General features: G+C 36.2%; 2 protein-coding genes across 8 annotated transcripts in view; both read right to left on the reverse strand.

Annotated features, from left to right (window-relative positions):
* The window catches only part of LOC129786719 (glutamate-rich protein 2), an 871,459-nt gene that overhangs the window by 592,169 nt on the left and 257,002 nt on the right, over window positions 1-22,288 (reverse strand). The gene's annotated exons all lie outside the window — the stretch shown is intronic.
* LOC129786690 (allatostatin-A receptor-like) overlaps window positions 1-22,288 on the reverse strand; it is a 103,469-nt gene that overhangs the window by 24,868 nt on the left and 56,313 nt on the right. For all 7 annotated transcript variants that reach the window (XM_055821869.1, XM_055821865.1, XM_055821868.1 and 4 more), the window contains exons 3-4: window positions 15,121-15,393; window positions 3,578-3,736 (exon numbers count right to left, since the gene is read on the reverse strand). In XM_055821869.1, coding sequence (XP_055677844.1) covers window positions 3,578-3,736; window positions 15,121-15,393 — 432 coding nt within the window. The remainder of the gene's footprint in view (window positions 1-3,577; window positions 3,737-15,120; window positions 15,394-22,288) is intronic.

The raw sequence follows: 22,288 nt of genomic DNA on the forward strand, positions 1-22,288 counted from the left end.
CGGACGGGGAGTGTTCCATCTTCTTCGGTGACGATTGCTCGGGCCACAGATACTGGTCCTCCTATCGCTAGATTTTCTATCAACCCCACCGTGAAGTTCGTTTCGGCTGCTGTCTGCACTATCATTTCGCTATACGGGGGAATTTCCACTTCACCTGTAGTGCGCAAAACTCTCAGTTCCGCTTGAGTTTCGGGAGCTTCCTTAGTTGTGGTGAGCATGGCTAACCCCTTACCAACATCCAGGACAGCTCGACTTTGCAGCAGAAGGTCCATCCCAATGAGGCAATCGTTCATGATGTCGCCGACCATCACTCTAAGAGTTGTGGTGTAGTCTCCAATCTGTATCTCAACATCTCGCTCTCCTAGTAGTGGCAACCTAACACCATCTATCGCCCTCAGATTGTATGGGGTGTAGAGGAGCCCTTTTTCACCTCCAAGTCGAAGATTCATCTCCTCACCAATAATTGTTCCGCTAGCCCCTGTATCAATGACACCAACGCAGGGTTTCCCATCAAGTACACAATCCACCTCTAATCCCTGAACGGTGTCTATTTTTGAGAATGGCACTTCAATTCGCTGTTCTATGGATGCCACTCTGCTATTGACGGTGGGGGGTGACTGATCCTGTATTTGTCGAGGGTCAGATCCCCGGGCTTCCTCCCGTGGGGGTGGTCGTCTATCATTCGGTCTTTGTCCAGCCCATTCCCTCGGGGATGATCTTGGCGGTGTTGCGGCAGTGTTCTGTCTCTGTTGATTATCGCGTGGATTTCTCCAATTGGAACCAAATCGGCGAGTACTTCCCTGATTTGGTGATCGGTGTTCTTCGTTTCTCCAATTGGGACGTGGCGATCTCTGCCATTCCTTGTTCTTATTGGTGTCAGATGGTCTCTCTTGTTCACTTTCCTTGGTTTTCTCAATTTCTGTCGCACGGATTGGTGGGCGAGATGCACAAGTTGCCTTTCGATTAGCTTCACATTCCATGGCCGTTATCAGGGCCGCATCAAGATTTTTCGGGCGGTTCATTCTTACCCAATTTTGCACTTCTAAATCTAGAATCCCATCTACAAATTGCTGCATTGCGATACGATCTAGAGCACTGGGAGGGCATTCTGGGTATGCTCTTTTCACGAGTCTTCTGAGTGCGCTTGCAAAAGCCGGGAGTTCTTCACGATTCTTTTGTCTTCTGCCCTTGAACTCCACATGACTCAAGTCTCGTAGATGATCTCTTCCAAAACGAACTTTCAGAGCAGCCATTAAGGAGGCCCAATTTTGTTGTTCATCTGGTTGAAGCGTGGACATCTCAGCCAAAGCTTCCCCTCTCAGCGATGCAGCCAATACCGTTCCCATTTGATCTACGCCCCAGCCCATTGCGGATGCTACAACGTTAAAATGTAGAATGTAGTCCTCCAGACACTGGGTGCCATCAAAATTATCCACTTTTAATTTGGTAGTCCCATGAATGGGTCCTGCGTTTGTTAAGTTGCGCAATGGAACCCTGGGAGGGACGTTCTCCTGCATTCTGGCAGTATTTATAGTGGACGACATCTGTGGGTGATCCCGGTGTGTCCATACTGAAAATGGGACAGCTCCGGTTAGCTGCGGTGGAACTTCTGTTCTTCCAACAGAAGTCTGTCCAGTCCCATGTAACTCTCTTGGCGCCTGTTGACGCTGTGAAGGAGTACCCACGATGTGGTCAGGGTTTACCGTTGCCTGATGCATTGGGAGTCCTATTGGATTTCCGGAATCCCACCAGTAGGAGTCTTCTCGTCTTTCTGTTTCTTCCGTAGAATTCCCTTCTGTAGGGCGCATTGGGGTCATCAATCCTTCCATGTGAGATACTGGAATTTTTACATCTGCTTTGTGTAGCAAATACTTAATTTGAATTGAATTTCTCTCAATAGTCGTATCAATTTTCTCAAACTTCTCTTGCATGCTAAAATTGAATGCATCAATTTTTTTAGAGAAGGCATCTTTTATTTCCTCCATAAATTGAGTCATGTCTGTAGGTGACTCCATCTTTGGGCTTTCTTTAATCCCACCGCTGCCACCAATTGTTACGACGGGGTCCATTCCTGCACCCCCGTCGTGGGATAGCCCTGGAGTTCGTGTAGCCGACAGACTCGTGGAAGATTGAAGAAGTCACTCTCTTTGCTAAAATCTAATTTTATTTCGACTATTCTACAGTAGTAATACTTAATGTTTCTCTTCGGGGGTAATTTTCTGCTGTTTCTTTCTCTCTAAGGTCGGAGATGAATTCATCTGGGCATTGATGTATTTCTGCTGTTGTCGTAATCACAATCCCTTTCATCTCAGGATTCTCATCTCGATTGTTCTGCGCAGTGAAGATTAGTGATTCGAGCGGCTGTGGGGGCTCCTCTGGAGGGTTTCTCTAGCTCCGCACTTGTGAACCCCTGGCACTTTTATGCCCTTGGGCTCCTTCTCTCTATGAGTCCTTTTGTTTTCACTCTTATGTTCTTGCGTTTCCGCACTATAAGTTCTTTTTCACTTTATGCCCTTAGGCTTTTTCACTTGTGAGTCTCTGGCACTTTAACGTTCTGGGACTTCTTCCCGCTATGAGTCCTTATGTTCTTGCGTTTTCGCACTATAAGTTCTTTCTCACTTTATGCCCTTAGGCTTTTTCACTTGTGAGTCTCTGGCACTTTAACGTTCTGGGACTTCTTCCCGCTATGAGTCCTTATGTTCTGGCGTTTTCGCACTATAAGTTCTTTCTCACTTTATGCCCTTAGGCTTTTCACTTGTGATCGAGGTGCTCCTGGAGAAACTCTTGGGGGTTGCTCTTCGATCTTGCTCTGCTGAACAGAGAGTTCTTCTCCTTTGCTTCAGAACTTCCTTATATTAGCTCAGCCTCGTGCTTAGGGCCGAGCTTTCCTTGGTTGTCCGAAGCCCACCCGACAGCTCCTGGCAACCTTCTCTGCCAAATGCTGCACACGTGTGTGCGGCTGGAGTTCTTCCTCAAAGGGGTGTTTTTTTCACGCCGCCTTGGGTTTATTAAGGGTAAGCTCGTTGCGCATTCCTCCCTAATGGATCTTCTTTGCGCTTCCCCTGTTTACCCAGGTGGTGTTATTGCGCATTCCTCCCCAAAGTGGTCATTCCGAGAGCGTTTATGGCGCCTTTTCCGCCCTTCGGTAATGGATGCCACTTTGGTTGGCGCGGCCCTGAGAGATTTTTCCCACAGCTGTGGAACATTTGGCAGATTGCCCTTCTTCTGTGAAACGCAATCTTCTTATCTTATTTTCTACGAAATCGTTGGTTAAAATATGCGCTTAACTTAATAAAAAAAAAAAAAAAAAAAACTTGGGGGGGGGAAAGAGAAGACGATTAAAATTGTCTTCGTAACAATATGAACACTTTATTTTTTTCCCTCTTCCCCGTATCCCGGACAGATTTGAGTTTTCATAAAATAAATTGTTCATTTTGCAGCAAATGGTTTTTGTTTATTGTATTTCCCTCCTCCCTCCAAGGGGAAAAATCAACATGTTGGTTAGTAATTAAACAAACACACACGATGAGTGTTACAATGTGGGAGCTTTTATATGATTTGATTTGATTATGCATACCTTTCGAAATGCTTTTCGGAAATTCTCAGAGAGAAATGCATATAACACAGGGTTGATACAGGAACTAATGTATGCTAGCACGTGGGCGGCAATTTGAAGGGATATTTTTAAATCCGTATCCGCCTTATACAGTCCGATGCTTTTAAGAACTAGTATCACCTGCAATGAAAAGAATTAAATATTTATCATTAATATTTCTTATAAAAATTAAGCATTTTTTTTAATGAATTATATATGAAGAGCTGTAGAGCTTTGGCGAAACTAATAAAGAAGTTTTAAGTAAATTAAGGATTAAAAGGATTTTTTAAGATTCAATTTAAATGAATAAATAGGAATTAAGTACTTTTTAGGCTAGAAATGAGTACTATTTCAACTTTTTAGCCTCAATCTTGGGCCTGATATCCGAAAAACATTTTTCAAACTTAATTTACTATATTTTATGCTAGAATTATATACCTTTTTTTATAATTTTGCCCCTCAATATGAGAATTTTTAGACAAAAAACTAATAACTTTCTTCGGCTCAAAAATATTTTTTGGATTTAACTACTTTTTCTGCTTCAATTCAATCATTTTTAAGCTTGAGTTTAGTACTTCTGAGACTCCAAAAATTTAACTTTATTCCCCATTTTCCCCTACACTTTACACTATTCTTCTAGGATGATATTTTGGGCATTTCTCAAGCACTTGAGTGATTTATTTTGCCCCACTCTCCCTTAATGATTTCATAATGACGATCTAATTAAAATTAATTAATGTTTAAAGGCCCAAAATGGCAATAGTTACCATCGTTACAATTAGGTAAATACATATTAGCAGTTACCTACAATTCGGTAATACAATACTATATACAATAAACCACCTTTCTGCTAATCAGCTTTAATTTATCAGCATAATGAATTCGTGAACAGAGTCAATGAACGAATTTAAATTAACTAAAATTAATTGAAATGGAAACTTCTATTTATATATTTTACAATGTCATATTACTTTAGAACAATTGTTTATACACAACATAGCTATTACAATGCACAATTTCCAATAATATCGACTAATAATGGGACCTTTGAGGTCATATAATGGAGTACCTTTGGGCTATTTAAGTTTCCACCAAAGTTCATGCACCTATTCGCAACAAAAGGGTGCAAATTTCTACACAAAAGTCCATCAATGGCCCCATATGGGAGCACACTGAACATACACACAAAATGGCTTTAGAAGGCAATTATCTCACACACAGAATTATAATCATGGATACGAGACATTTTAATAAGTCCACCCCCACATATGATGCAATATAGGGGAGGCCAAAAGCAGAATGCGGTTGAAAATGATGTGGTTGGCATAATGGAGTTCATTTTGCCAGGAAATTACAGTTTCACATATTTATATTTTAGGATAATTTTTTTCCTCTCTTCTCTGCCTCCCAATAGGCTGCTGGGAGGCCGATGGGGGATTCATGATGAATATGATCCTGGGAGCTTTTCGACGAGCGGCAGCTAAATAAGCGAACCATGCTGGCCCTAACCTCCCTGGCAGTCTTTTTTCTTCTTCTCAAAAAAAAAACTGTCAATCCCGTCAATAACGCAAGTGACTGATGGTTGGGATCATCAAAACAACCATCCCGTACTCCCCATATATCGACTATATCAGATGTTTGCGTGTGTCTCCAAGTACACCACCCACTCGTGGGTTTGCGGGGGTGGCGGCCTCTCAACGCATCCCCCTCCCCTACGGCCCTCCAACTGCTAGTCAAGACCCTTCATTAATGGTGTCTGATGCTGTGGAGAGTGATGGGTAAATGGGATGTATACTTAATGGGGTGATCCGAGGAGGAGCGATGTGATGTGTTTTCCCCAAATGTTGAATGAAAGTGCCAAAATTTTACTAGGTGCGCCTTGGTCTCTGATACCATGGAGTCAATCGATAATGTTAAGTACGCTTTGTTGGTCATGTTTTCGTAATTAAAGTGGGCGGCTCCTGCTGAAATGGAAGGCTCCGGCATCCCTTCCTTCAGCCACGTGGGGATGATGCGCGCTTCGGCATATGTTTTGATAACATTTTCACTCGTATATAGTTTGAGAAGTTCATTAGCACAGTGCTCAATGGTTGTGGGGGGATGCCGCATGAGATTATGTGTGAAGCAGTGTCATGAATGAATTTTAAGAGGCAATTTTATTGCTCTATTACACCCATACAATATCACATTAAAATATTTTGATTACACAATTCCTTCAAAGTAAAACAACCAAATCCCAAAATGCAAGAATTGCGATGAAATATTGCTAATAAAATCTCAAAGGAAAAATCATTTTATTACCTTGTGTATGTTATGTGTTAAATAAGGAGAATCTTTTGGGTATAAATATCACGTTCAATGGAATTTTCTTCAACTTCCCAACATAACTCGTGTGCACGGTATATTCAATACGTTGGAAGCACTTAAAATTCAACAAAAAGTCGTTTACTTTAATATATTTCTCTGCACATGTAAATAAATGATTTAGGTGATTTTTCTTTTGGGGAAAAAACCTCTCCTTCAATATTAAATTGACATAATGGCAAATATTTATATTCTGAATGTATAATTTCATTTCTTTTCTTTCCCTCATTCGGAAAACATTACATTTTTTCACAGAGAGACTTATCCCCAGCGCGTTCACATAAAGAGCAAGTTTAGTCTCTCTAATACATTGAATTTTTCATTATCCGCAAGAAATTCATAAAAATGGAAAATTTGCAAACATCCTCAGCACAGAAAAAGTGTCCATTTTCGTGGCAAAAAAAGATGTAAATCGTTAGTAATGCTCCGTGAGTAAATAATTAGATTTTTTTCTGAGCTCGTGGATGAAGATAAACAAGCATTGAGTGAAAATAAAAAAAATGTAGGAACAATAAAATTGCTAATGGGATAATTAAGGAAAGCAAATATTCAAATAGGAAAAGTAAACGTGTGTGTTGGGGAGGCGGAAATTAAATACATAGAAGACATTTTTCACTAATGATAATACTATGTGTGTGACCTACTTTGAAGTCACCCCCAGAGGAGTCAGCAAAAATGTCCATAAATTTAATTTTGCCATTCCGAAAAAAAGACTTGGGACTCCTCTATTTTTGGCTATTGTGCTAATACACACCCTAATTATTCCATAATGGGTTGTTTCTGTCAATGCTGACTTCGAGTGTGGAATTAATACGAGTGTAATTAGACACCGCCCTCGATTTCTTACAGTCATTGCGATCACAGAATCATTTTATGGGCATTGTAGAGAGTGTACTTAATTAGTGTTTGATGTTCATTGACAACATGTGCTCTTAGTTGGAGTTCCTTGAAACATTCTTTGATCTGAATTTGTCCATTGAACGCCACACCCACACCCCAACAAAAAAACCTTAAAAGGCACCCCATTGTGAAGGACTAAATTGCTTGGTAAAATGGCCAAGGAAGGGATATCTCTTAAATCAGAAAATCCTTCCAAAATAGGTTATATCATATCCATATCTCTGGGAGAAAATTGAAAAAAAAATTAAAGAAAATTCAAAGAGGCAAAATAACTTGAAGGCATTGAAATATTCCAGTCCATTAGCAAAGAGGGATCCTTCTTACATATAGCAAAAGGGCCTTACATCGATTATTTTAATTGATTCCCTTGTCCAACGTATCCCCAGATGTAATTATCTGATACAGTATACCCCAAAGATGCGAGGTATATCAGAACCAAAATGTCGTCCTTCCTCAACTAGGGATCAACGACTAAAACAAGCCCCTCTAACTCAATTCTTGCAATTCACAGCTCTATAAAAAAATAATTCAAAACATTTCCCGGACGGGGTTTTATTCTCATTTAAATGAACTATCCTTTAGGGGATATACTGAATTTATGTCATTCAAGTTGGTTGAAAGGATATATAACTTCTGTGTTAATTTGTTTTATAATAAAAACCTTAAAATTTCTCATGATGCTCGCAAAAAAGCTCACCAGAGTGTACACATACATTACACTTGAATGTTATACACTTGAATGAAGAACGCAGGGAAGCATTTTCATTAAAAGAAAAATTTACAACCCTCCCAGAAAGATAAACAAACCACCGAGAATTATGCAAAAAAAAATTTCTCTTCATAAATCCTCAAATTGAGAGAGCTTTTCATTTTTTTTTCATCTCTTGAGAGAATTTTCCTTCACCTGTTAATCAATTGAACGCCTATTTTCAGGTTAAAGGGTAAATGTTTTAGGGTGTTCCTCGATGGGAATAAAATGAAAATATTATTGGAAATTATATAGTTTGTGAATGAACACGCAATAATGAATAGGAGTGAATTTTGGAAGGTGGAATGGATAAATTTAAACTAACCATTATTCCTGACCCTTATGCTAAATCAATAACTCATCATTTATGGCACATATTGAGTGCACACGCTATAGATTAATTAATTATTAACACCATAATAAACTATTTAGCACGTGGAACAAAATTTTCAATGACTGTGAAATTGAATATGCTTCCTGCTTTTCAATAATCCACGAACATTGCAGATTGATTTTATGTGAAAGGTTCACACAAATTTGCAGCTAAAACTATATACTAAATGAGGATATATTTAGAATAGATGAATATGCGTCCGATTAACAACAGAGTACATTAAATTATAATGATTTCAAAATCCCAAATCAAATGCAAATTTATCTCCCATAGTTAGGTCGATATCTGTTTGAAATAGCGGAAAAAGTATTTTTTTAATTTCCATATTTTTCTGAATTTTCCACGAATGAATTCTAGAAAAGCATAAAAAGAAGAAAGAAGGTGAAAAGCTTTTTTTTTCTTAAAGAAAATTCTCCATAGTGTGTTGATTCAATGTGGCTTCAATTATACATATCGAACAAATACAATTTGAGGAAAAATATCTCACAAATGTCGTTCATTAAATTCAATGTTTGTTTCAAAGAAAAAAAACTTTTCAACGTAAAAAAAACCGTCTGCGGAGGAGGAGAAGAAATTCCAAAGATAAAAAAATGGAAAAATGTATGATTCGGAAAGATAAATTCTCTTCTATTTCGCAAGGTAAATATGACTAACACTTAAAATCTCACAAGATCATCCCATACGGTGTGTGTATGGTTGGGGTACATGATGATGAAAAACAGATATGAAGAGAAGGAATTTTATTGTGTATTTTCGGAAATTACATATCGCTTTACGATGGGTGGCGGGGATAAAAGGAAGACACACTGGAGATTTTCTTCTTTTGGCTCCTTGGGTGTGGTGTTGTAGTAAAAATATAAAACACAAAATCATATCGCTTCCGTCTTATGATGTATTTTTCGTGAAACGGATGAGTGAATTTTATTCAAAGGCAAATACATTTTATACAACATGTCTCGAAGGATGGAGTTTTTTTTTTCTTTCATTTTTGCTTTTTAACTTTTATACAACATTCCTTCAAAAGTGAACTCTCTCTCTCGACCCCTGGAGTTAAAGGAATATCTTTTTCTTCCTAGCATACATAATTATGTATATACAGCTTTCTGTGCCATCCTATACTCATTTCTCCGGCAGTTATCACGCAGTGTGATGGGCCTTGATGAGGAAAAAGATGCGTACAAATGGACGTAACGCACCAAATGTTCAAAGGAAAACCAATTAGTAAATTGTTATTCCAAAAAGGGACTTCTCATCTTTTTTTTCTCTTTCTCTCTCTCCATACCATTTGCATGTTTTATGAAAATTTATCAACTAATTTTTGCTCACGTGCCATCATGGAAAATCATTGAGGTGATTCACATTTTACCCTGTCTCTCAATCCCTCAAGTTTGGTGAAAGGTAAATAAATTCCTATAAAATCCTATATAGACCTAATCTCTTCAGGAGTCGAACAAAAATCACGAAAAATGCCCAAAACGAAACATTTGAGGAATGGAAAAAATGGGTACTTAAGGTGGGGTGTGGGAGGGTGCGTAGAGAAATCCCTGAAAAAAATCCTCACAGTTGGAAAATCACGTAGGTTTTTATTTGCCATTATTATGGTAATAACATACACACAACGAATGGGTCTATACCATAATTCCAGCTCTTTTTCCCATTGTTGAATGTCTGTCAGAAAAATGGGAAAATCACTCGTGAAGACCAATCATAGAGAAATTTTTCCTAACTGTTTCAACATGATGGCAAAAAAAAAAGAAATTCGAATGGAATATTGACAAAGAATCCTTAAATGCTTGATGGGATATTTTCATTTTCCACATAACATTGCCAATTTGTAATGGGCAATAAAAAATTGTTACATAAAAAGGATGAAAATTTACATCATGATTTACATTCGTTCAAACCAATATAATAGGGAAGAATCTTTATTTTTATTTGATAAATAAAAAGGCAATTTTTTTAAATTAAATTTCCCTATTGGTCCAACATTTTTGCGGTGAATATTGCAACAAAAAAAAATGAAGCAACAATTTAATTGGATTTTCATACGAAAATTTCCCTTGCATTCCCAGCGTAGATATGTTGCAATATAGTACCAATTTGCTGTGACCATGTAGGGGGGATGGGAGGAAAATGAAATGAATTTAGTCATTAAGAATGATCACTTTAATTGCTCATTTATTATACGGCGTAATGGAAATTGTAATGCAGACGCCCCATGGGTGATGGAGACGCCTGGTGTTTCGATTATTTACTCGCCCCCACACCTTTGCAATGCTGCATCATACATATTTCCTATACGTACCCCTCATGGAAAAATCATATATCACATCACTCCACTTTTGCTATTATTATTAAATACCAACTACACCATGAAACTAATATTGTGCAGAACTTTTTGCTATCTTCAGCAATTTTTTTTTCTTCACATCATTAAGTTTTTCGCTATATGCACGGAAAATACATAGAGCGATATTTATGCTTCAATTTGTTTATTAATTATTTTTTGCTGCATCGAAATTACACCTTGATGGTGAAAAAATATTCATTTTCCCCGTACTATATGTATTAATTGCAACACAACGTGTAGAGGGGAAGGTGATACAAAAGAATGATGAAACTTTGGTGATGTTAGAGAGCTCTAGTTCCTCTTCATTGGAAAGTGAATTCATGACTATTCATAAATTTAAAATTTCTCGTTTATATGGTTTTTGTTTCAAACAATTTTCTACTACATAGTTCATGTTTGTACAGGAACTGCGTAGAATTTCCTGTCGAGTGTAATTTTTTTTTCCTCCACCCACCAACGCATAAAAGAGCAAAGTTTAGAAACAAAACTACACAAAAGGTAAAAAATGTTTAAGTGAAACTTTTTTCGAGAGAGAGTCGGAGGATAAACTTCATCGGGGTGTGTTTGAAATGTACAATGTACAAAAAAAGAGCATAAAATTCATGAATTTGTGAGGTTCTTTTGTTGCTTTGGTTTTTTGAGGTCTAATGAATAAACCGGAAGGGTTTCTTCCCTGGGATGTTGGAGAACCAATGAAGAAAAAACATCTTGAAAATATCAAAGAGAAAATATATTTTTCAGGTCACCATGAGGAAATTGTGTATTGTAATTTTATTGAGGGGAAAAAAAGAGCGAAGAGATAAAAGTAATCTTCTTTGCAATGATACGTGAGAGATGCGAGAGATCAAAGAGAAAAGAAAAAAAAAAGTCTTTCACAAAGAACTTGACGCAATTGTCTCAATCGTAGCATAATTTGTTAGATATTTTTTCTCTACCTCTTCTAAATATAGGTAGCTCTCTGTGTATGTATATAACTTCCTGTTGAATTCATTCTCAAGCCAATAGACTGATGAACTTTGATGCTTTATTGGAAAATTCAAATACCTATATCTTATAGGTAGTTAGAGGTAGCATAAGGAAATTCATTTGTTTCCCATTCACCCAATATGGCGTGTATATAGCAAGCAAATACTTTAGCCAAAGGGCCCCAAGAAGATAGAATTGATAGTAATTTAAGCCGCTGATGTGTGTACACTCATCCATTTATGGTTTCCTAACTAACTTGATAAATAAGCTCATGGATGTAAATTGGCTTTACCGTCAATTAACAATTACCCCATCTAACTGACTCAAGCCAAGGAACCCTTTAGGTGTGCAAAGCACATAAATCTCCTTGGTGCTTTCGCCCCAAAGGAATCAATATGATACATATATGCTAGGAGCGGTGTGCTAATAGCTATCCATTCTAATACATGAACCCTTCGGCAAACATATCAATATATGTATGTGGCTCCTATAGATCAACAATCTATCACATTGTATGCGGATTTCAATTATTACGGCATTATTGTAGTACTTCAATTTTACAACTTCAGAATAAGATTGACTTTTACTGTTGCACAATTGCACACATACTTGCAACACAATAGAAGTTCCTTCAGCACCATCAACAGATTATGCTCCTACCCACACCTAAATCCTATTATCCTCTTTTCAATGTTTCTCCATGAATGTGTTTTAAGTTTCAGCACATTAGCTCGGCAATTATTTTAAACGGCATAGATGCCTTAATGCTCTGACTCTCTAGCACTAGAAACCTCGAAACATTTATATTGAATATAGCGAAAGGAGAAGCTTATAGAGAGAGCTTTCAGCAAGATACAGAAATAACAAGAGTTTGGTGTGTATATGGTGTGGAATTTGAAACCTTCTATACAACTTGTGGCAAAATGCTAAAGGGACTTTGAAAGAACGTGGTTCACGGTTTAAATCCTTTATGTATACAACGCTGTAACTTTCCCTTTGAATTTAATAGAGGCGACGACGGGGAAGCATAACGGATGACTTGCTTCATCACACAAGATGAGTGTTATAAAATACATATGTAAATAAATACATTATCGCCCACCGTATCACTTGATATACCCAACGAATGTAACATAAGTATTCCCCGAATGTATATTCGATTTACCCCCAAGTATCACTTGGCATTGTTAAGAAATTTATAGCCTCGAGAAGAACTCAATTTAAATGGGGAGCCTTGGGGATGGGGATAGAGGGTGGTAAGGAGTTTTTGGATGCTTTTCTCAGAAGGACTCAAACCAGCAAAACTTATGAGATACATTTATGTACGTACATACTTAACAAGACCTACTGCTGCTTTAAAGAGCTAAGATTTTCCACAATTTATATTCAAAACTCTTTCTCCTTCTATACATATAACCCTATGGCATGCATTACTTCTACTCAATGTCCCAAATTTGCCATTAAAATTATTCAAATGATAGCAATTTTGCATACAAACGCCGTGATATAAATTCAAAATAGCAACCAGTCAAAAAATATAATATGTATAATGCTTAACATACATATTTGGGGTTTCCGACACAGAGCAATATTAAATATGAAAAGTGCTACAAACAATATATAAATTTCCTCCAAATACCCACACCCTCTTGGTATGTTTCCGACGTGAGTGAATAACATAATTAAATGTGAAATATTCAAGCTTTAATACACAAGGACTTTTAACTAAATTCGGTTAATTTTTAGTCTCTGCAGAAGCTTGAAGCTTTAACCCAAATTTGCTTACTGAACTTACTTAATACGCTGCAAATCTTTCTCCAAAAATCGAAAAAAAAAATTGAAGACAATTTGAGACAATTTTGAGAAGACTTTGCGAAAATCGAAAAAGAAAGTCAATCATAACGCGTCCAGTTATAAGAGTTGGTGTCCCACAACGTGTAGAAGTTTGTTTATGCGTAAAATTGATTTTTGAGCAGTACATACTATTATGCAAAGCTGATTTTTTTTGTGAAATTCAGCAATTTTATGATTTAAAATGGTCATATCTCTGGTTCTATAATACCTACAGAAACTTCTTGACTAGTTATGGAAAGGTCTTAGAATAAGCTAGAATATGGGATAAATTTTGATACTTTTGAAGGTCACCTCTAAAACACAAAATGGCGGCTTTTTGTTTTACTAAAACAGTTTTTCGCATTTTTCGTCATCAAGAAATTGCTGTAGAGGTTTCTAATGTTCTAGAAAGTTGTAGAGAATTGCAAAACCTTTAATTTGATACCAAGTTGAGCGAAATAGGACAAGCCGTTCAAGAGATATGGTTCTCAGAACTTTTCAAATTCAATAATTTTTCAAATGGTTATATCTTCTAAACGGCGACATAGATTTTCTTCATTTTCGGACTGGTGCAAGATTATTAGTCCTGCTACAACATATCAAAAATTCAAGGAAATCTATAATCGGGATTCGAAGATATTGCCCCTTAAAGTTAGGCAATTTTTGTTTTTGTTTTTAGCGCCTCTTGCGGATGTTTTTGAAACTTGAAATGTTCTAGTCAGTTGTAGGGCTTCGCAATACCTTTCATTTGATACCAAGATGGTCAAAATCGGTCAAGCCGTTCTCGAGATATATCGAAAAAACACTTTTTGCTTTAGGCCGCCATATTTGCTAAACCGCTTGACCGATTTTCAAGTATGAATTGTTGATGAAAACGTCTCACTGAGCTCTACAACATACTAAAATTTCAGACCTCTAACTATAAGGGAAGTGGTTGACAGTAGTTCAAAATGGAGGACGGCGGCCATCTTGGTTTTTGAAAATGCGAAAAAATGAAATTTTACACCCAGATTTCTATATAAAACATCAAACCGGAAGTCTCTATCTATTACCGTTCTCGCGCTATAAGGCAAAATGGGGACCAATGGCAGGCCGGCCGGCCGGCAGGCCGGCCGGATCAAAAATTTTCCACCACCAGTTTTGGAATGTGGGTTGTCTGAAACGTGCTCATACCAAGTTTGAGCCCGATCTGAGGTGGTCGATTTTTCCTACGATTACAATACTTGGTGTTGGCCACGAAGTGGAACACCAACTAATTCTTTGAAGATTCTTAAAATTCTTACATTGTGGTTTAATAAAGATCTAATATCCCATTTTCTTCAGATTACAATTCTATTTTGTAAACTCAATCCAATGAAAGATCGTTAATAAATAGATTGAAGCGAAATAGAAGTTTTGTGTCCGCAAAGTTGAAGTGACTTTGGGGCATTTCTTACATTTGTAATCTCAACTTCTCTCACTTGTATGAAACAAACACAATCATCCAACAATAAGAGAAACTATTTATTTGTTTCCCACTCTCACAGGAAAGTATTATTGAACTTTCCTGTAAATCATGTTGTACATAGTGCAGCTTCGGAGCAGATGTAATAAATGTATCAAAGAGTAAATGTTTTGACTTTGCAATCATCACAGAGGGTGATACGTATATACAATAACAGTAAGACAATATAATAAATATTACTCGAGAAATAATTGCAACAATACTGTGGGGGGCGTGTACAACAAATAAAATTAAAAATTAATTACAATCTTGCAGAGTTTATTTTATCATGTTGGGTTCATTTTTCCTCGTGAGGTCATCACTGGCGGGGATTTTTATGCGTGATGTAAAATCCATATTTAGGAACGCGAAAGGGGACAAAAAGAATTGTGTTGCGAAGAATGTGAATTGGATGTCAATGAGGGCTATGTAAAGGACAATTTATCACGGCAATATAGAGAAAAACAAACCGATTGTGTATACTAACCTGTATGGGAAACCATAAAGATGCAAACGCTGCTACAACTATCACAACCATTCTTGTTACACGTTTACGTCCTCGATGGGACTCGGCGGATATCCTTCCTCCCACGCCGTGTCGCCACAAACGCAATAACATCCGTAGGTACAAACCACTTATTAGCACTAATGGGACTAGATATGAACTGGAGAAGAATGCTATGTGAAAGGCCGGCCATGAGAAACCACCATCATCGAGAAATGTACATGATGTGAGATTCCTGTCACCATGACGATATTCCTGCAAATGCAAAAAAAAATACACATCAAAATGCAATTCTTTATGTAACAATTTCAATTGAACATTTCTTATAGGAAGAAAACTATAGGAGAGATTACATGCAAAGAACAACTTTTTGAATTATTCCTTTTGCAAAAGAATTTTATGAAATATGTATCAAGGTACTTTCTTCTCTTTGATGCCATTTTTCTGTACAGCATTCAATGTTGTATATAAGTAGGTACGTCCGCTATTCGCGCAATGAAAGAAGATTGGAATTTAGCAGAAGAAAATGTTTTCTCCACCCTTATGGAATTGAAATTCAATTTTATGAATTTTTCTAATCATTTGATTGAACGAACATGATGAAAAGTTCAAAGGAGCCATGACTGAAAGCGACCTTTATTACATCACGAACCAAGTCTTTTCACAAAATGCGCCTATTTACCTACTTACAGAAAGCTCAAAAGCACACATCAAGGATTACAAGAAAAATCGCATTTGATGTAAATTCTATTCTTTGGGCTCATTGCAAGTTGTCTCAACAGATTAAATGCAAAAAGAATTTAATATGATTAGTTCTTTGCTTTTAAATAAATTTTCAGAGGAATTTTGACTATATCAACCACCTTTAAGCGATATGATTTAAATAAATATTTCGTTCTAGGAAATTTCGAGCTTTCAATCTGTTTTGTTTTTTCAAAGCTTCCTGTGTTCCGGAGGAAATTCTCGCTCACCCAAGGAAAAGCAGCAATTTAAGCTAAAGCTTTCGGCTCAGATAGCGGGCCTTCTTCAGTGGTCTGAACTACAAGCAAGACCACTGAAGAAGGCTCTCTATTAGGGCCGAAAACTTTGGCTTAAATTGAGACTTTTCCTTGGATGAGCGGGAATTTCCTTTGACGAACACCGGAAGTTTTGAAAAACAAATCTTTAACGTCAGAAAAGAATACAAACAATGATTATAAGAATTCCAAAAACAAAAAAAAAATAAATCATAAATTCCAGGAAGTGCTTTTAATTGGATGTTTACACCAAATTGTTCATACAATTGCAATTAGTGTGTAAGACGACAAAAAACAATAAACAATTTAATTTACATTTCCGCATTATATGTATGTATATAGTTGCTATATATGTTAGGTATTTTGACCCTGATTCCTGGTATTGTATCCCATTTATCTTGAATTACTATGTACAGCAGAAAAAAAAGGAAAATCATTTACAAATTGAAACGATTTTGGAATTGACACGACGTAAGAGAATCATATACGTATAGATAAGGTAAATAACAATAAATTTCTTTCGAGTGACTTATTCTCAAGAATTTGTTGCTTCGCACAAGAACTCGTGTGCATAAATTTGCCATTTTGTTGCTATTTGTTTATCCATCGACGCAAAATAACAAGTTAAAAATAAAACTCTCTGTTTGAAATTATATTTGAATCTCTCCATACAATTGGGTTTCCTTAATCTATTGAAGGATATACACAATTTTTTCTCATCTCCTTCCCCCACCTATGTCTATGTATATAGGAAGAAGAAAAGAGAAGACATCCGGATTTATTTGATGATATACTTCTTGAACGAATTCTTTATGCTCTGATGATTTACTTTTTCGATTTTTTTAAGTTGATAACGAGCATTCATTAAATTTAACTTCCTTTTATTGTGTATACCTATTTCTTACCTTAAGTAAGAACTCTGCTAAGCACTCGTGAAAAATTCTACAGGAAGTTGGATTTTATTTATTGGATTTATTAAAAGTATTGATAGGTAATATCTTCGGTAAAAGTCAAAGATCAAATTTTAAAGCTACATTCCTACTTCCTACATTGTTACAGAGATTGTGTGTAGGCAGAATATTCTAAAGGAATAGCTTAAAGAGATATTTTCAAGTATTTTCTGGGGTACTGAAAGCACAGACAAATTGTTGAAATTACCTTCTTAATTAATCGACGCAACAAAATTGAGATCAAAACGAAACTAACAAATACACCCACGTAGTCTGAAAAAAGTTTAATGAGCAACGATTGGAGATTTCGGTCATTAGAAAAAGATGTTTACAAGTCAACAAGACAAGCTTTAACTAAGCCTTATCCATAATACATCTCCAAGTGGTCAGAGGTAGCAAATTCGACAACAAAAGAAATTTGTATATACACGAATCCTTTGTTAGGGCCCTTTTTTCTTTTTTTTTTCTATCTTCAGGACGATGTATTCTTAAGCTTTTCCCCTGTGCTTTGAGCTATTCTTGCACGTATGTATGTAGGCTATGTTGGGTGTTGATCCTTTATATGGAAAGGTGGCGTGTAGAGTAATCGATAAATGTTAGGTAGGTACCTTCAAACACTTATTTCGGTCATTCCCATCCTCATGGGTAATCCCTCAAAAAAAATGTACATAAAATGGTTCCTTTGGTAGTCACGTATGGATTGAAAGAATATTACATAAAAAAGGACTATTTTTGGTTGTAAAGCTTACATGTAGCTGCATGAACAACATACAATCTTATCTAATCAAGTGAGAAATGCCGAGAAACCAGTGAACTTTTTTTCCTGTTGAGCTTTCAGACCTACGCATTTGATTATACTGAATATTTTATTTTATTTTATTTTATTCCTTACATACCATAAAATATTTATGCTTCTTTGTTGGTACTTGTAGTACGCGCAGGTAATGAATAAATGTATATGGTTTATACTTTCTTCTGCCAGAAAAAGGGCTTCAGGGGAAATTGAAAAAATTGACATTTTCGAGATGTTTCAGCGTGTAACTCGCGTACAACGCGCCGTGGAAAAAAAGGAAAAACAATGGAAAATTAGCTTTAAATTTTCCTCTCAATGTACCTACATAATTCACATTTATCTTAGGCTTGTCTACCCAGGTATTGATTAAATTCAATTAAATTTTTTCACATTTTTTCTTTTACTTGTTCTATCCACCCCCTCATGATACAGGGAGAATTTAGCTAAAGGGGGTAAAAGCTTTCTTCTTATTATCAACTGAGTGTGTTTGTTTATTGCAGAAAAACTGATGAGTGGATGTGAGAAGTGAAATGAAGTTATAGACAAATATATAGAGAGAAAATATTTCCATGAAAGCTTCACGGAGGATGTGAGTGAATAAAAAAATACAAAGCTCCTTTTTTTGTACCTTCGAGGAATGGAAAGCAATTCTATCGACTCTCACAAAAGATTTACAACCTTGTATATTATATGATTTTGATACTTCAATATTTTTTCAACAATTTTATTATAAAATAGCAATAAAAAATCCACAGTTCACTTCATCCGGGAAAGAATGTGAAGTTTCGAAAATTCCTGGAAAATCTTTTTCTCAATTATTTTTTCAATTACTTTTTTACTGGTTTTATAGCAGGGATTGATCACACCCTTATTCTAGAGTGAAAAAAAATCAAAAATAAACACTTAAATTTAATTTTCCTCCCATAAACAATTCCCCTGCGTGTGATTTTTTCTCTCTAAATCCCACTCGCTTCTACTCTTTTTCCTCCTGTGGGCTTGATAATCAAATTTTCAAGTTGTAAATTCAATATGCAAACGGAACAATTTTCGAGACTTTTGGTCAAGTTTCTCCAATGGCTTTTCCGCACTGTTTTTGCAACATCAGGCCAGAAAGAAAAACGAAGAATTCCGGAAAGCTACTCAGGAAATTGGATATTATCACGATAATGACACCTGAAACTCCTCGAAAAGTCCTTGGCACGGGATGAATGGTGATGCGAATGGGAGGGGGGGTGGGAGGAGAAATTCATAAATAAAATATATATTCTCCATAATGGTATGTTTTCGTATTGCATTAGCGTCCCAAAGCCAATGCACGGCAATAACTCAATAAGACACGCTTTGTATTTCTGAAAAATTTTCCATAACGTATGAACCGGCACAGTACCTACAGTGTGTGCGGGAAAAACCCAAAAAGGGGATGGGTTTGTATATGTATGTATGCTTGTTCCCCCTCAAACTGCTCGTTGAGTTTCCTTCGAATTTAACAACCTCGCCACCCATCAAGTGAGGAATTCAGTCGAGTTAACTTGTTGCTGCTTCACAAAATTGTATACGATGGTGAATGTATGTGTAGTGTATGTTGTATTTTCTTTTCAAAGAGGTCTGCCGGCGGTGAGCTCCTTTTGCACATAAGGGTGGAGGATGGATGGGGGTTGGAAGTTTATGGTTCCAAAGCTCTTCACCCTTGTTGTTTTTGTACACGTGAAAGCATTTTATGTTTCAAAATATGTGGGTGACGATGCTTCGACTCTATACTACATACAATACACTGCTGCTGCATATCTACACCCCTGAGAGTTTTTTGTTCTTTTTTTTTCTTTGAATTTAGAGACTACACGGTACATAATAAATGAATGAGCTACTGCACCACCAAACCGATAACTTCCGTGTTCAATCAATGCCCGCATTATTTATGTACGTCAAGCAAAATTTATATTTACACATAACTCGTATTTTCACTTAAAGATAAAACCCAAAAAGGATATACCATTGGGACATATCCCAAAGCCCGTCGAAAGTTACGCGAAAAGTAAATTTGCACAGATACGGGAATTTTGCATAAAAACACAGCCGTACGAGAGCTGTACGTAGTTTTTTTTATTCCTTTCCAAGGGTTGTTCTCCCTTTTGGTTTCTTTCAACCCCCCAAAATGGTCCCTTGGAAAATTTGTGGGATTTATAGAGTTGAATGGAAAAATTAAAACTTGAAACTTTTCTTGTTTTAAGAAGAAACCAAACCATTGTTATTCTAGAGATTACCTTTTTCCGCCAAAATAAATATTAGGATAATTCAAATTAGAATAAAAATGAAAACTTTTTAACATACTTCTTGACTTGCAAAAATTTTAATAAATGTCCCATTTTAATTGGAATTTATCGTAAAAGCTCTCACGGAAATTGGGTGCAAGATAAACCAATTATGTAGTGCAGGAATTTTCTTGAATAAAAAAGGAACGAAAATGGAATTTCCATTTTCTACATTCAATATAGTAATTTTTCCAGTGAAAAATGCCGATTAAACTATTCTCACCAAATTTCTGTATGTTGGTGAAACTTCTGAAGCTTTCATGATGTATAAATGAAGCTTTTCCATTTGCAAGATTGGCAAGATTCAACAAGCCAACTTCATTAGATAAAATTGTATATCGAAATTCCGTTGGTAAAAGCTCCTAGCAGAGCGGAACAATATTCAAAGATTTTTTTTCCACCAGAGTTGGGAAAGTGGAGGAAGCTCCATTGAAATAACGTGTAAATGAGCTTGCAAGCTGAATAAGAACTTTTCCACATGCATTGCATTTCCTTTTCCCGGAACAGACCTTTTGATTTTTGCATGTTCCCCTCCCAAAAGGTTTCCTATTGTTGTTCATATAAAACTTTTCAATGTATATACATAGCAAAATATGCTGTGGTGGGTGGTACCCGTAGAATAATATATGAGTTTGAGGAGAGACATATCTTTTTGAGAGCAGAATGCGGAAAAGCGACAAAAGATAATGAGGGTGTGATAGTTATAGAGGAGAATTCGTGAAAATTCATAATCAAATTCCAGCAGTAGCTTCTTGTGAGACGTGTGAACGTTATGTGTATGAAATTCTCTTTGTAATATTCATCAGGGATTATTAAACAAAGATTTTCTGAGAAGACAGAATATCTATTTGCACGTGCCGAACATAGAACGCGTGCTTATGTTGAAGAAGATATTATATGTATGTGTATTAACTTAAGCGACATATAAATAAATAAATATGTGTATGACTTTTATAGGTAAACACAGTGTGGAGTGAAGTAAGACATCACCTATGGCTATCAAAGTACCATATTTTCTCATCACAAATAAACATATCACGCATGGATTTAATAGTGCACTTATATTACGAGATATATGAGATTATATTGCGAACACAACATACATAGCGTCTGTATGGGTGTAGACTTTTATTTTACTTTATGAAATTCACGTGACTACCCCGCACTACTTAAACCAACTATATATCATTGATATTTCTCCTACATTAAAGATGAAATAGAAAATTCTTCTACTAAAAGCTCAAAATGCACATATTTTTCTCTCAAACATTTAGTTAAACTTTTCCTAATATATTACTGAGCTTTTTAACTTCTAGAATAGACCACAAAAGCTCTGAAAAAAGTCTCAAAATCTCAATTTCTTTTCTAAGCTTGATTTGTTAAATAACTCAAAAGTCTTTTTTGTATTTTTTTTTTAGAAAATTGAGTGTATTGTGGATTTGCAAAGATCCTCTAATTCAGCGAATATACAAGCGCGCTTTTGGATTTCAGTAGAACTGAAGTGGCGTATTTTATTGATTGAGCTACCCTATTTTGAATATTTGAATAGGCCAATGCCTGCGAGATTTGTTGACAAAATCATTTCGTATTCTCAATTTAATACAAAGCTAATAAGGAGAGAGGAACTCCACAGAGACGATTGAGAAGTCATACGGATGTGTATACCCAGAGCTTTATACGTTAGTTAGAAGGGATTAATTTCAAATTGAAAATTCACCATCTATTTCCCCTGAAGCTCATCTACAACACATGAATATTACACTCATCTCCTGTATTCTGCGTATACGAATTGTATAATGAAGCTCTCCCCTTAGAAGTGACAAAATTTAAATTTTATTTGTGAATAAATGTGATTTTCTGTCTCAAAATGACTGTTTTTGAGAGAAATTGCCTGAAAACAGAATATTGTTTTCTCATATACATATATACGCTAAAGCTCAATTGCGAAAGCTCCTTCTCACAGCATACATAATGTGGTTGTGTATTACATGGTGGTATATATGGTGGAGAAGGGTGGGTGTTGTGTGGTATACATATATTTGTTTGTGGGTGTTGATTGAGGAAAGCTCTTTAGAATATTGC

Source organism: Lutzomyia longipalpis, chromosome 1, assembly GCF_024334085.1.
Source record: "Lutzomyia longipalpis isolate SR_M1_2022 chromosome 1, ASM2433408v1".
NCBI classification, from domain to species: Eukaryota; Metazoa; Arthropoda; class Insecta; order Diptera; family Psychodidae; genus Lutzomyia; species Lutzomyia longipalpis.